The sequence below is a fragment of the Nematolebias whitei genome, chromosome 6, assembly GCF_014905685.2.
Source record: "Nematolebias whitei isolate Nwh7 chromosome 6, NemWhi1, whole genome shotgun sequence".
In the NCBI taxonomy this organism is placed as follows: Eukaryota; Metazoa; Chordata; class Actinopteri; order Cyprinodontiformes; family Rivulidae; genus Nematolebias; species Nematolebias whitei.
This window is the reverse complement of record NC_056503.1, coordinates 36106105-36121152: the sequence shown is the minus strand read 5'-3', so window position 1 is coordinate 36121152 and position 15048 is coordinate 36106105. Positions and strand designations below refer to the sequence as shown.

The 15048-nt window shown below is 37.0% G+C and overlaps 1 protein-coding gene across 1 annotated transcript in view; it reads left to right on the top strand.

Moving 5' to 3' along the window:
* The window catches only part of cadm1b (cell adhesion molecule 1b), a 94526-nt gene that overhangs the window by 35871 nt on the left and 43607 nt on the right, over positions 1–15048 (top strand). Inside the window, exons 4-7 of the mRNA XM_037678231.1 lie at positions 520–657; positions 10703–10861; positions 14239–14335; positions 14577–14749. Coding sequence (XP_037534159.1) covers positions 520–657; positions 10703–10861; positions 14239–14335; positions 14577–14749 — 567 coding nt within the window. The remainder of the gene's footprint in view (positions 1–519; positions 658–10702; positions 10862–14238; positions 14336–14576; positions 14750–15048) is intronic.

Genomic DNA, 15048 nt, shown 5'->3' with positions numbered 1-15048 from the left:
ACTGTCACAAATATAGTCTTGTCTAAGTTGGTCCATTCAGTTGGGAAAAAAAGGCTTTTCATTTGACATCTTTCATAAAACAGTACCCTTTTTTTAATTATAATTGTATTTTTACAATTTCTTACAAGGATTCAAACATCTTTTTTGTTTAATGCATGTAAAAGTATTTTCTCACTAAAAAGTCTCATACTTCAACAACTTCCTGCAGCCACTCGGTGTTAATTGGAATAAACAAGTTAAAAGACTATTGCTACATGTCTTAACAATGAAATAAGCACTTCTTGTGACAGGTGACCCTCTTAAGTAAAATCACAGAAAGCTGAGCTCAAACAAGTTACGCTGTATTTTTTAAAAAGGTCAATGTGTTTGCGTAATGAAATATTTTATTTAACACATCCTTTCAATGGTGAGAACTAATTATTTACACTTTACTTTGGTGTCAGTGTTTACCTTCTTACATGTGAATTATGTGTGCCTGAGTGTTGCCATTTTCTGAGTGGTGCTGTTGCTGCTTGTCAGTCCCGCCAGGCAGCCCAGTCATCGAGAGCGGGGAGGATGTGGTCAGCGAGGGGAACGAGACGGAGCTCACCTGTATCGCCATGGGCGGCAAGCCAGCCGCTTCCATCAGATGGATGAAGGGGGAGGAAGAACTGACAGGTCGGTGGAATAACAGCCTCCCTCAGTTAGCTTCACATGCTCCAGGCCTGTCTGCTTCCCCACAGGTCCTGGTCTCTGGAGGCTGTTCCTCTGCAAACAGGAAGGAGTTCTACTTTGAATGTGCATTGTACTGATTATGGTGACTGGCATGAGTACATAAGAAGATACTCCTGTCTGTCATTTACAGTTGGAGCACCATTATTCTCTTATTTACAAAGCAATCACTGAGATCTTTCGAAGAGGAGTTGATTACAGTTGTATTAAAACAAATCCCATCATTAAAGCATCATGGTAATTTGACTGAACACTATTTTATAACATTTTCAATGAGCATAAATTGTGAATTACATTCATAAAGGATTTTATAGTTATTTGCAAGCACAGATAAATCGGCAGCAACTACAAACTGAGTCACTTTTTCCACAAATCTAGTATTTTAACTGAAATAATGTAATGTAAAATACAAAATTAATGGTGATGTAAATAAACATTTATAGAAGTCCAACAAAATTCAGTCAGGTCATCTGGATGGTTTATTTTGTTGTTGTTGTTGTTGAGACGTTTCAGCCTTCATCCAAAGGACTTTTTTTTTGTAATGCCACTACCTCTCTCCTCATGGTTTTGTCCCTTTTTCTATCTAAAAATATTATTCTGAATAAGAATAAGATGGCCGCACTTTATAGCAGCAGTTTCGTGCACTCCGTACGTACATGTTCTCATTGTATCTCTGTGCAATGATAATAAAGTTAATTCTGATTCTGACTTCGTCAGTCTGAGGAGCCACAACAAAGTCAGTCTAACAAGCAGCACACTCACAGAGTGAACCAACCAGTTTGATGGTGATAAGATGGTTTCTGGGGCCCGCCCTCTCCCCATGCCGACTCCTCTGAAGCAGCCATAATCAAAGTGGTTCAAAACATCAAAGTTCATGCTCAATAATCCAGGGGGGAAAAAATCCATAAACTTTGATGTTTTGAACCACTTTGGCTATGGCTGCTTCAGAGGAGTCGGCAGGGGAGAGGGTGGGCCCCAGAAACCATCTTATCACCATCAAACTGGTTGGTTCACTATGCAGTGGTTGCTGCTTGGGGGACTCAGATTGTTGTGGCTCCTCGGACTGATGAAGTCCTTTGGATGAAGGATGAAACTTCTCAACAAGATAAAAGAAAGCGTCCAGATGACCTGACTGAACTTAGTTGGATTTATTTACTTTGCATGAACTGCCTTACACCTTTTAAGATTTAAGTTGCTTTGGCAACTCTTGTCTTACAATTAAAAAAAAAAAAGTACTTAGTATGTCATCTGATCAGAATTAAAGTCTATTTTCTTCAAACTGAGTTTATTCCAATAGCTATCTACATCAGGTAAGATATTAAATGTTCATATAGTTACTGCAACACCACATTTTAAAATAAATGAGCTGTTGGTTTAACGCTGTGCTGTTTGCTCAAACTACCAGTGCATCCCTCACTGCAGACTCGCCTTATGTCTCTCGTAAATTCTGATTTGTCGTAAAGCTGCTTCCACGCCGCAACCTTTATTTTTAAAATTAGATTTAAAATCACTTAAATGTTTATATTTATATTTTTATATATTGTGGGGTTTTTTTTAAGCAGTCTACTCTAAATCTTCTCTATCCGCTCCAAACTGTCGGTTCATGGTAAACATGATTAAGAACTCTTATTTGCACATTTTATCTTCATTTCTGTGCCTTCAGCCGCCTGTAGGCTCTCGCAGAAAGAGGTCTATAATCGTGAGTGTTGGAAAAAAAAAACTTATTACTTCTCAGTTATGATTTGGAGTTATCAATTATTCATTATATACTTATAGTACAGGAACAGGGATTTTCATTTTGGTCACATTGTGTTTATGTCTTTGAGCTTGTTGTCAAATTATATATGTATTAGAATGGAGAGGATACATTTGGTTCGTTGAGAGATGAAATATTTAGACAAAAGCAAATCTGAAGCTAAATGCCATCTGGGCCTCCAGTGTTCCCTACAGGAGTCAAAGTCAATTTCTGTTTTTGAGTTGTAGTTTTGTGTTGGGGAGGGAGAGACAACAGGATGGTTAGATCAGCGAAATGCCACTGGCATGCTGAGCACGGCTAATCCATAGAGGCAGTGGAGACATGAAGCCAGCTAAAAAGTCACGTCCTCTTGTACCCCAGGAAACACAAATCACTTCTTATTACGGACGTGCTAAACAATTCATTAGACCCTACACATACTGAGAGCCAAAGACACCACATCACAGTGGTTTTATACAATCTCTCAGATCGTGTTTGTCTGTGTTTGTGTGCAAACAAGGCTGTTTTAATGCCAGTAAAGAAACTGGCAATCTCACTTTAACTGAAATGGGCAGTATCTTCTTTTTTTTTTTTTTTTTTTAACATTTATCATGCTGGCAGGAAGAGAAGTGATGGGCTCTGGCCTGAAAGAGAATCAGCACATCAGGTGGCAAAATGATTATTAACATAAGTGAGGACTGGGATATTATTCAAACTTGAAAATTTGATTTTTCTGCACAAATGCAGTGTGGATGATTATTGCAGAAGAACTTGCTGAAAAACAGCTGAAATTAGATTTTTTTTTTAAATTCTGAAATGTAGCTGAGATGAATAAAGAAGCCTAAATTAGCAGAAGAAAGCAGGAAAAAAACACACATTTGCTGAATTAGGGTTAAATAAGTAAAAATTAAGAGCTTAAAAGGAGCTGAAATTAGCTACAAAAAATTGCTGAAATAGCTGAAAAGCCAAAAAGAAGCTTAAACTACCAAAAGGAAGTGGAAAGAATTGAAATGATCTCATAAAATGTAGAATTAGCTGAAAAAGCTAGAATTAGCATCACAGGAGCTGAATGGTAACTGAAAAGGCAGAAAAAGCTGAAACTAGCAGAAAAAAGCTGAAAAGAGCATAAGTTTAAATTAGCATAAAGAAGTTAATTAGGTTGAAAGTAGAAGAAATTATCATGAAAATTTTGAATTTATCTGAAAACAGCTGAAATTAGCTAAAAATGCTAAAAGTTAGCTTAAACGTTAGAACAAGCTTAAATTAGCAGAAGAAAGCAGAAAGTACACGTTTGCCCAATTAAGCTCAAAAAAGGAGAAATGAGAACAAAAGCGTGGAAATTATCAGAAAAAAAGTTGAAATTAGCAACAGCTGAAAAGTAGCTAAACAGCAAAAAAGCTTAAATTAATTACCAGATGGAAGTAAAGAGTGTACATTTTTGCTGAATTAAGCTGAAAAAAGTTGAAATGAGTGCAAAAAATGTGGAATTGGCCCAAAAAAAAAATCCCTGAAATTAATATAAAACAGCTTAAATAGCAGAAAAAGTTTAAACGTGCAGAAATAAGCTGAAATTAGCTGAAAGAAGTTAGAAAAAGCACAAAATGTTGTAGTTAGCAGAAACAATCTGAAAGGAGCAGCTGCAAAAACAGCTGAAATTAGCCGAATATAGCTACAAAAAAAGTTTAAATTTGCAGAAGGAAGCTGAACCAGAACAAAATGTGAAAGGAGCAGTAAAAGGTTGTAAACTGATCTAAATACAGTATATGAAGGATGTAAAATTAGCTGAATCTATTAGGAAAAAAATGGCAGAAAGGGCTGTACATTTCAAAAAGCTAAAATGGCACCACAGGATTATCTTGAACTGAAGATTTTGAAAAATGATTTGTTGAAATGGCACAAAAATTGTGAAACGAGAAAGATGCTGACAAACATATGGAAGAAAAATGGATCACAATAGTGTGAATGCTCCATAAACATTCATAAACCATGGTATTGCTGTTGTCCATTGTTGTCATCTTTCTTTGTTGAAATCAGGTCTCTCTTGTAAATGAGTCCTCGAGGCTCAATGGGATTTACCTGTCTAAATAAAGGTTGATTGATAAACAAACCAAGGTGGAGACTAATGATCGGCTCCTCCTACTCCTAAAATACAGGGCGAGTTGTGTGCCATCAAACAGCTGCATTTATTCATCTCTAAAAAAATATTCATGCTTTCACATGTGGCAGGAGGTGTAAAAATATTGTTAAAAAGTTAGCAACATTTAAAAATAAAGACGCCTAGCTATTAAAGAAAATGCCATTTCAAATTCAGCTGTCAAAATCAATATTTAGTGAAAATTATTTTGGAAGCACAATTTATCAAATAAAAACATGGTTCATGTTTTGCACTCATTTTTAAAATCAAGAGCTCAACCTTGTTAAGAAATATTCCAACAAAAATAAAGAAATATTCCAAATTCAAGTCTCTTCTTTCTTTATTTCTTCCCTTTTTTTTCTTTTTTCTTTTTTGTATTCCACTTTTCAAAAGAATTTCATGACGTTAATCAAATTTACAGATGAAGAACATGATTTAGAGTGGAAAGCTGAAATTATAAAAAAAAAAATAAGTAAATCAAGTGATAGAATTTGAATGGGAGAATCTATTCTAGCTTCTTTGAAATGTGTAAATAAAGCGCCGCAGTTAGGCAAGTAAAAAACAAAAACTGGCATTGCCAAGCAAATGCAAATCAGCCTGAAACATTTATTTTCATTTTCAATCCTTGAAAGCCATTATTAGTGGATGCAGCCCAGAAAGCCCCTGGAAACAGTTCAGTAGACCTGTAGACGAACGTGTGACGTAGAACTGAGTAACAGGTAGAACTGAGTAACAGGATCCATTATTGAATTAAACATGCCGCATATTAGATTATCTTTTGCAATTGGTTCAGTTTAGGCAAAGGCCAGTGTTTAAACAGGAAGGCAGTATTGTGACTGATTTATTTTTTATTTTTTATTTTTTTATATGAGTTGAGCTTGTTCTCAGTGCAAGCTGGACTTCACCAGGGCTGGCTCTTGTCTCTGAACCTGTTTGCAAAATGCATGGACGGGATCTCAAGACACAGTCATGGAGAGGATGGTGTCTGGTTTGGGAACCTCTCGGTCTTGTTTCTACGTATGCAGATGATGTGGTTCTGTTGGCATTTTCAGGCCACGACCTTCAGTGTGCACGGAGGCAGTCCACAGCGTAGTGTGAAGCATCTGGAATGAGAGTCTCCAGTCTAAGGTCATGGTTCCCAACCATGGATGGATGGATGGGTGGATGGGTGGATGGATGGATGGATGGATGGATGGATGGATGGTTGGATGGATGGAAATGACAGCCTCATTGGTTAATGTATGAGGTATAAACAGCCATAGTATCTAAAGTGGGATGCACTGTAATGATTTTTCCATTTTCTTCTTTTATTAAATCTTTATTTAAACAGACAAGTCCCATAGCAATCACAAATCTCTGTTGCAAGGGAGGCCTGGACCTGAAGGCAGCTTAAACATGTTTTTTTAAATTTTTGCCTACGGGTGGAAACGGGAGTACCTGGACAAAACCCACAAAAACACAAGGAGGACATTCAAACTCCACACAGAAAGACCCCAGGTCCAACCCAGGGATTAAACCCAGAACCTTCTTGCTGTGAGGCAACAGTGCGAACCACTAAGCCGCCGCACTGCCAAACATTTGATGACACACGATCTGTGCATCTGTCCAGCCGCAAGTTCTGAAATGGAAAATGTTCAACACGGGTTTAATGCGTAGTTGGCAACACTGATGAGTTACATGCCATGTCTCTTTGGTTTTCTAATGCAAGCTTTCTGTACGGAAGCTCACATCGCTGCAGGAAGTGGTCAACTCCACTGGTGATTTTTGGATCACCAGAAGCAGCCTAAGAAGGGTTCCATTTTCTTTTAAACAATTTTTTAAAGCAGCTTTTATATTTGTTTTTTTTTAAGTTTCCTCTGATCACATGATTATCTCTACCTCATCATATTGAACTCACTGATGTGCAGATTGATATTACAATTTTATGTATCATAAATTGATATATTACCATACTTGCCGCCGTATATGTTGCAACTCCGTATAGGTTGCATCTATTATGCGTCACCGCTGACACGTCGCGTTTGTTTAGCATCACTGCTGACAACCCAGAAATGTGGGCCGGTGTTGTGCCAAAAATCGATTGGCTGCCAAATGGTGGCCGCAGGAATGTGCACGGGAGGACTTTAACAAGAATTTAACTAGATTAACACTTAAAAAATAATTGTTTGCTTGAAATTATAGCAAAGGTGTGTCTCAGTTGAACTTTCCCTTAATAAATGCACTTTAATGGTCAAATCAGCTGCATTTCACCTGGTCAGTGCGGAGAAATGCAGCTGATTTGACGTTTGTTCCAGGAGTTCCTGAGTGAGACGAAATTGGCTTTGTATGGCAAGCCAAGTACCTCATTAATATCCACTTTAACCTATTACTGATGATATTAATGAGGCACTTGGCTTGCCATATTATTTGAGCGCCCTCTAGCGGCTGAAAATGGTAGTGTTCAATGTTTTCCATGTCAGAATGAATGAAATCGTCAGATCTCAGCCAAAGATTGTGTTATAAATATGGGAAAAAACTGTATATTAATCTCTTAGGTGTTTAAGTCGCAGGACTTGAAATTTATGTAAAAAGGTGCAACTTATACAGTGAAAAATATGGTAGGTGAAGTTTAAATACATATCTAGACATTCAGAAGTCATAAAAATAGTATCTTTAAATAACTTGTGAGCAGACGTTTTAATTATTTGAGTACATTTGTTTTTAGATACACAAAGTGACGGATTTCTCAGTTTTCTTCCCTTAAACTTTTTCAATTAAAAATAAAAAAATATTCCTCCCCAGTGGTAATACAGTAGGCAGGGTGAATTTAATTTCTATATTAAAATAATTTTAACCCGCTTCACTAGTGCCAGAGCAATGCATGTATAAGCCACCCTGAAACAGCTTGATCATTGATGGCTCAGCGGTGTGTTGGCAGCCAGAGGACTCGGGTTAGAAGCTGAGTGAAAGAAAATGTCACCCTGAGAAGAGGCCACGCTTGATTGCACCGGGATTGATCAGCGCTTGATGCTCACAAGAGCGTTTGATTTGACATCTCTGCTGCAACTCTAAAATCTCCTTCGCATTCAGATTTGAGTCCTTTTGTGACCCGATCCACAGTTGTCTTCCTCATCTTCACTCAGACGACACCGATAATTGACAAGCGCTGGTTGCTCGAGAAGTCGGCAGTGACTTTGGGTGGAGGAGCGTGATCCTCAAAACAAGAGGCTGAACTTTTTGAAGTTTCTCATGTAGCAAGAATTTTATCAATTTAATTACCGGCAAAATGTGTTACTAAAAGTTAAACTAGAGAAATTGCATTTCCTGCACAAATGCAGTGTGAATGATTTCTGAGAAACAGCTAAAATTAGCTAAAAACATGCTGAAATTTAGATGAAATGGAAAAACAAGCCTAAGTTAATGGAAGAAAGTAGAAAGAACACATATTTTCTGAATTAGCTCTAAATATGCCGAAATGAGTATAATGATGAGTATAGTGAGCACAATGAGCTTAAATTAGCAGAGAAGTTAATTAGGCTGAAAGTAGAAATTATAACAAAAACTTGAATTTATCTGAAAACAGCTGAAATTAGCTAAAATAAATGCTAAAAATGTAGCTGAAAAGGTAGAACAAGCTTAAATTAGCATAAGAACACAGAAAGAACATGTTTGCTTAATTATTCTACCAATTAGGCTGAAAGAAGCAGAAATTAGCACAAAAAAGTGGAAATTACCTGGAAATAAAAGCAGAAAATTGCAAAAATAATTATAAACAGCTGAAAAGTAGCTACAAAATCAGAGAAGCTTAAATTATCAGAAGGAAGTGAGGAGAGGACTTTTTTTTTTTGCTGAATTGGGCTGAAGAAAGTTAAAATGAGTGCAAAAATGTGGAATTAGCTAAAAAAAAAAACTAAAATTAACATAAAACAGCTAACTAGTATCTGAAATAACTTAAACTAACGTAAATAAGCTGAAAGGACCATAACAAGCTGATTAGCATAAAGAAGTTAATTAGGCTGAAAGTAGCAGAAATTACCATCAAACACTTGAATTTATCTGAAAACAGCTGAAATTAGCTAAAAAAAATGCTAAAAATGTAGCTGAAAATGTGGAACAAGCTCAAATAAGCAAAAGAAAGCAGAAAGAACACATTTGCCCAATTAGGCTGAAAGAAGCAGAAATGAGCACAAAGAAAAATTGTCAGAATAAAGCTCAATTTATCCTGATGCATGCTCAATTGCTCAATGCTCAAAAGCTCAATTTAGTTTAAAAAGTAGCTGAAAAGTAGCTACAAAAGTAGAAAGATGATTAAATTACCAGAAGGAAGTGGATAGAGCACATTTTTGCTGAAATGGACTGAAAATGTTTAAATGAGTGCTAAAATGTGGAATTATCTGAAAAAAGCTCAAATTAGCATAAAACAGCTAAATAGTAGCTGAGTTAGCAGTAAAAGCTGAAACTTGCAGAAATAAGCTGAAATGAGCATAAGCTGAAATTTGCAGAAAGAAGATAGAAGAAGCACAAAAATGTTGTAGTTACCAGAAAAACTCAAAGTATCACAAAACATCTGAGAAAAAAAAACCCAGCTGAAATTAGCTGAAAATAGCTGAAAATGTTTAAATTTGCACAAAGAAGCTGATCCAGAACAACATGTGAAAGGAGCAGTAAAAGGTTGTAAACAGATCTAAAGATTTGAAGGATTTAAAATTAGCTCAATTCATCTTTTATGAGGGAAAAAAGTGGCAGAACAGGCTAAATATTTCAAAAAGCTAAAGTTGCACCAATACAAAACGTCATAGCAGGATTGTCCTGAAAGAGCTGAACGTTTTAATATATAATTTGTTGAAATTGCTTGAAAACTGCCGGACGAAAATCACTCCAAAAAACAAAGGGAAGACAAATGGATCACAATAGTGTGGATGCTTCATAAGCATTCACACTATTAAGAATCTGGCCCAAATAAAGTCAGCGAATCACAATGAAGCCCTGTTCACACCACCTCGCCCAGTTCATTGGCAGCAATGCTTGGAAATGCCGTCACAGACCTAAAAGTGATCTGAAGCATTATGATTCGCTCTTACTTCACAGTGACAAATATGCTCTCAGTGGAAAATTTCAGTTTATTTTTGCCTCTTCTTCTTTAACGCAGCATGTTAAAAATGGCTCCTAGCACTCTACGGTAACTAAAGGAAGACGTTTATTCACTGCCATCGCCACGCTTGTCAGAACAAAGCCACATCACCAACATATTATTTTTATGGCTGTAGTCCAGTTTATGTTCTACAACCTGTAATGATTTTGAGCAAAATGTCAATATAATAGTTTTTTTTTTTAATGAAAGACATTTATTTACTGGTATTACCCAGAGTTCTAAGTGTGCTTTGCAAGCAGCCCAGTCCCTCACTGCAGTTGGCAAAGTCGTCAAATTTTAATGCCTACAAGTGCAATGACCACTCAGTGATCCCGACACTTACAGTTTTATGTAGGCGAGACTTTCACGGGTGGGTGTACGTTATGCAGGGTTAATATCCATCAAGGGGCCGCGTGCATGTGTGTGTTGGTGATCATCAACTGTAGAACAGGGTGTTTTGCCCTCCTTGAGTCTGGCTGGGCTCCCTTGTGACTAGCCTGAAATGGAAGTGTGCTGCAGGTCAGTGTTGGGCTGTAATTATTTCCTCACTTCATTAAGTGCGAGTAAACCATCACACTCAGCACTGCAGCTAATGCGATGCCCCTCTGGCATTGTAATGCTCTCTAAATGAATGCCCCTCTGACAGCCTTGTGCCTAGTGGGCAGCAGATTACTGCAGGGTTAGCCCCGACAACGCTCGAGCCTCGAGCAGCAGAAGCATTCATTATCAGGCTTGATATGACCCAGCCGCTCCTCGCTGCTCTCGTCAGAATCGAAGGCCGTGGGCTCGTCTGAATCCTCTAAAGTCTTGTTGGGGCACCACATCGCTGAATCATAAATTAAATGTAAATGCCATCTGGAAGCACCTCACTCTGACAGGTAATCTGCTCTTAATAGCCATGACTATTTGCCCATTCCTGCCACTGCGCCAGGTGCTGCTGAGGAATTGAAGTTTTGAACTTCTCAGCTACTAACTACTTTTTTCACACCTGTGTTGTTTTTTTTTTTTATAGGTGAGACAACGGTGGAGGAGATGTATGACAGGATGTTTACTGTCACCAGCCGGGTGAGGTTTTCTGTCACCAAAGAGGATGATGGGATGCCAGTGGACTGCATCATTGACCACCCAGCTGTAAAGGACCTCATGGCTCAAAGACACTTAGAAGTCCAATGTGAGTAACCCAGAACTATGACATTTTGGGGCCAGACCCAAACCAAGTCCTTGTAGGGTGTGCCGGGATCTGCATTTTGTGTGGGCTAGCTGGGCAGAGGCACTAGTTTTTGCACAATTTACATGACAGTGAGAGTAAACAGAAATTACAGATAATCTTCTGGCAAAGTAAATAAGGTAAACAGCTAAACAATCAACACAGCCTCCAGAGAGACGTAACAGACACTGTTTGTTAGTTATGGGGTCATTTGGAAAGCAGTGCAAATATTGAGCTCCATGCTCAGATTGTCCTCTCACTCCTTCACTGCATGTCGTTTTATTCCCAGAAGACTCACAGGAGGACAACAACACAGCTGCAGACACATTTCGGTCTTTATTTTAATGAAACACTGCTACATAATTACTGGATATTTGCAATGATTTTTGTTTTGACAAGTAAACATAAAAACACCACTGGGGCTATTTTTAGGCATACACACTGAAACTGATCCACATTTTTCTGCATCACCTAAAATAAAACCCTGACATGGGCTGCAGCTGTACTTCTGTTAATATATGCTAATCTTCACAGTGTTAATGCTGAATTAGTCTTTCTCACACAGGCAGATAAAAACAGAAACTACTAAATAGCAACAGTGCTTATTTATGCCTCTGAAGATATGATTGGTTGGAAGAATATTAACAATGTCATTGGAAATACAACTATATATTTTTTATATGAGTGTATATATATATATATATATATATATATATATATATATATATTTATATATATATATATATATATATATATATACACTGTATATACTGTACAGGTATATATGTGTGTGTGTGTTTATGTATAAAAGTATATGTGTGTATAGATAGATAGATACAATGGATGGATGGATGGGTGTACATATAGTTTTTTTAAATTCTGTACACGTTTTACTACAAGATGAAACTAAAACAATCTTGTCGCAGTTGTTTCAATTTTATTCTGATTAATCACAGCAATAAGACCAAAAAACAGCCTGAAAAAATATAGTTTATAAACTTTGATTTTTTTAAAATTAATTATTTAATTAAATTAAAATGTAGATACAAAATCCTGAGGCTAATCAATCCAGATGTATTCGCATCTTGTTTGTGAAGGTAAAGTGATAGTTCAGATCTTTTGAAGAGGGATTTTGTGGATAAATGTCATACAATAATATCTTACCTGTTGTAGATATTTCTACATAGCTTAAAATCTGGAATCTCTTATGCTGTCGTCCTACCTACAGTAAATACTTTAGGTAGGATTATTAACTAGGTTCATTTCCTCTTATAGATGTAAATTAAAGTCCTAACATTCCTTGAAGGAATGCATACCCACCACGATTTTTCATGCCAGAGTTTTAGACTAAAATCTTCTGGAGAATTGAGACAGTTGTAGCTGTTTTGGTCAAAACTCGATTAAAAAAAAAAAGTTTATGTAGAGCTGTCTCAAATTGTGTTTGCTTTATGTGAAAATCATCTGTAGAGTTTTATTTTAATCTCTTCTGGGGGGTCTATCAGATATTTTGCTAACGAGAAATAAGCACACAGACGTAAGTCAAATCATTATCAAACCCTCTTTTGCTTTCAGTTAAAACAAAACAAAACATATCCTTTTATCATTGCCAGTAGATAATATATCATATTTCTTACTTTTCATTCTTCATGATTTATGCAAGTAAAGTTTAATTTATGTGTTTATGTCAAATCATATAGTGGTGACAAAACTAAAACATATATTTTTCTCAGACGTCAAAAGCTGTTTAGATGCTCTTAAACGTTGCGGTGATTGAAGAGGTAATACAAGCTGCCTATCACTGTTAAACACCCCAGAAAGGTTAAGGCACACTTTTGTAGTCTGTGCCGAATATTAATTTCCTTTTTTTTCCAGGTAGATAGCTGTTTTGTTTGACCTTTCAAGGAATAAGAGAAAGGTTGACTGAAATCGCTTGACATTTTGATAATCTTTTGCATGCAATGATAAGAGAAAAGAAAAACCTTTTTGCTGTAAGGAACTGCAAACCGACTGGATGTCGACTGAGCTCACTGATTGTTATTTTACTTGTGGCTGTTTAGCTTAAATTTAAGTGCTTATTGTGTGACTGCTTATGAAGCATTCACACTGATCCATTTTTCTTCTGTATGTTTTTCAACATCTTCCTCGTTCAACTATTTTTTTCTATTTCAACTCGTATATCAAAACGTTCAGCTCGTTCAGGAGAAGGATGCTATGACTTTTGGTATTGGTGCAACTTTGGCTTTTTGAAATATTTAGTCTTTTCTACCATTTTTTCCTCAGTAAATGTTTTTTTTTTTTTGTGGGGGGGGGGGGGGGGGGGGGGGTTCCAGCCATTTTCAGCTAATTTCAGCTGTTTTGTGCTCATTTCCGATTCTTTCTGTCAATTACAATGTTTTTTGTTCTTCTTCTAACTTCTTTCTGTTAATTTCAGCTTGTTATGCTCCTTTCAGTGGAATCTAGCTGTTTTTTGTTTTGTTACCTTTTTCCTTTTAGCCATCCTATTTGTTAAAAACAAAAAAAACAAAAAAAAAAAAAAACTGTAGTATGAGTTTTTATAACTGCTTATTGTTGTTGCTGTTGTCCATTGTTGTCATCTTTCTTTGTTGAAATCAGGTCTCTCTTGTAAATGAGTCCTCGAGGCTCAATGGGATTTACCTGTATAAATAAAGGTTGATTGATTTCTGTTAGTTTAAGCTTTTTCTGCTATTTCAGCTACTATTTAGCTCTTTTTTGCTAATTTCAGCGTTTTCAGCTAAAGCCACATTTTTGGCAATCATTTCAACTGTTTTGCAGCCTAATTCAGCAAAATGTGTTCTCTCCACTTCCTTCTGGTAACGTAAGCTTCTTTCTGATTTTTGCAGCTACTATTCAGCTGTATTTTGCACATTTCTGCTTTTTACAGATAATTTCCACTTTTTGTGCTCGTTTCTGCTTCTTTAAGCCTAATTGGGCATAACTATGGTCTCTCCATTTTATTCTGGTATTTTAAGCTTCTTCCTGCCTTTTCAGCTACATTTCAGCTATTTTTTTTGCTAATTTCAGCTTTTTTAGCTAATTTACTCATTTCCGTGCTCACTTCTGCTTATTTAAACCATATTCAGCAAATATGGGTTCTTTCTTCTTTCTTCTGCAAACTTTGACTTGTTCTACCGTTTCAGTTACATTTCAGGATGCTTTAGCTACTTTCAGCTGTTTTTCAGCAAGTTCTTCAGCAATTAGCATTCTGCAATTTCTCTAGTTCTTTTTCAGATTCACTTTAGATTCCAATTATGCATTTTTTTTTATCCAGTATTTTTTTATTTCACCCCAGCATTGTGAGCACCCATCTGTTTTATTTCTAGATAAACCAGAGGTGAAGATCTTGGTGACATACCCGAAAGGTTTAACAAGAGAAGGAGACAATCTTGATCTGACATGTGTCGCTGAAGGGAAACCAGGGTGAGTGTTCACAAAGATAGATGACTGAAAACATCTGCTTGTCCACTGTATATCCCCCTCTCTGCCAAAAACCTCCTTAACCTTTCATTGTTCCATTAAACCAGTTGTTAGCATGCCGTACACCATTAGACGGGCCCTGCTCGTGGCCCTGCGCTGCAAATCTTAGATGTGACCTTTATTTCAGATTTCGCTCCCGGACAGACGGCGTGTGAGTGATGTGTTTGGTATTTCTGCTCTTAAGTCCCCATCAGATCAACTGGCTGAGAGTAGAGGAGGAAATGCCGCCGCACGCTGTGGTTGCCAGCTCTGAGCTCTACATCGAGAACCTGAACAAATCGTATAACGGCACCTATCGCTGCGTGGCGTCCAACGTAGTGGGAGAGGCCTACGATGACTACATCCTCTATGTTTACGGTACATTTTACCCCTGAGCGCACGTGGTTTCAGTTTTCCTGATGCCTGCGATTCTATTTACCTGTTGTTATTTTCTTTCCTTGCAAATGTTTATGTTTAAATTTTTTAAATAGGAATGGCACAAAATATCTTTCGTGCAGATCCTGTGTGCACTGTAAGTTTGCTTCACGACTCTATTTATTGAGGGATCAGCTGTGAAAGCAAATATTGTGGACGGTGCTGAGTTTAAAACAAACGTCCCCAGGGGGACAGTTGGGTAAATTATACTGTGTTACATCATATAAATGTGCAGTCTGTGT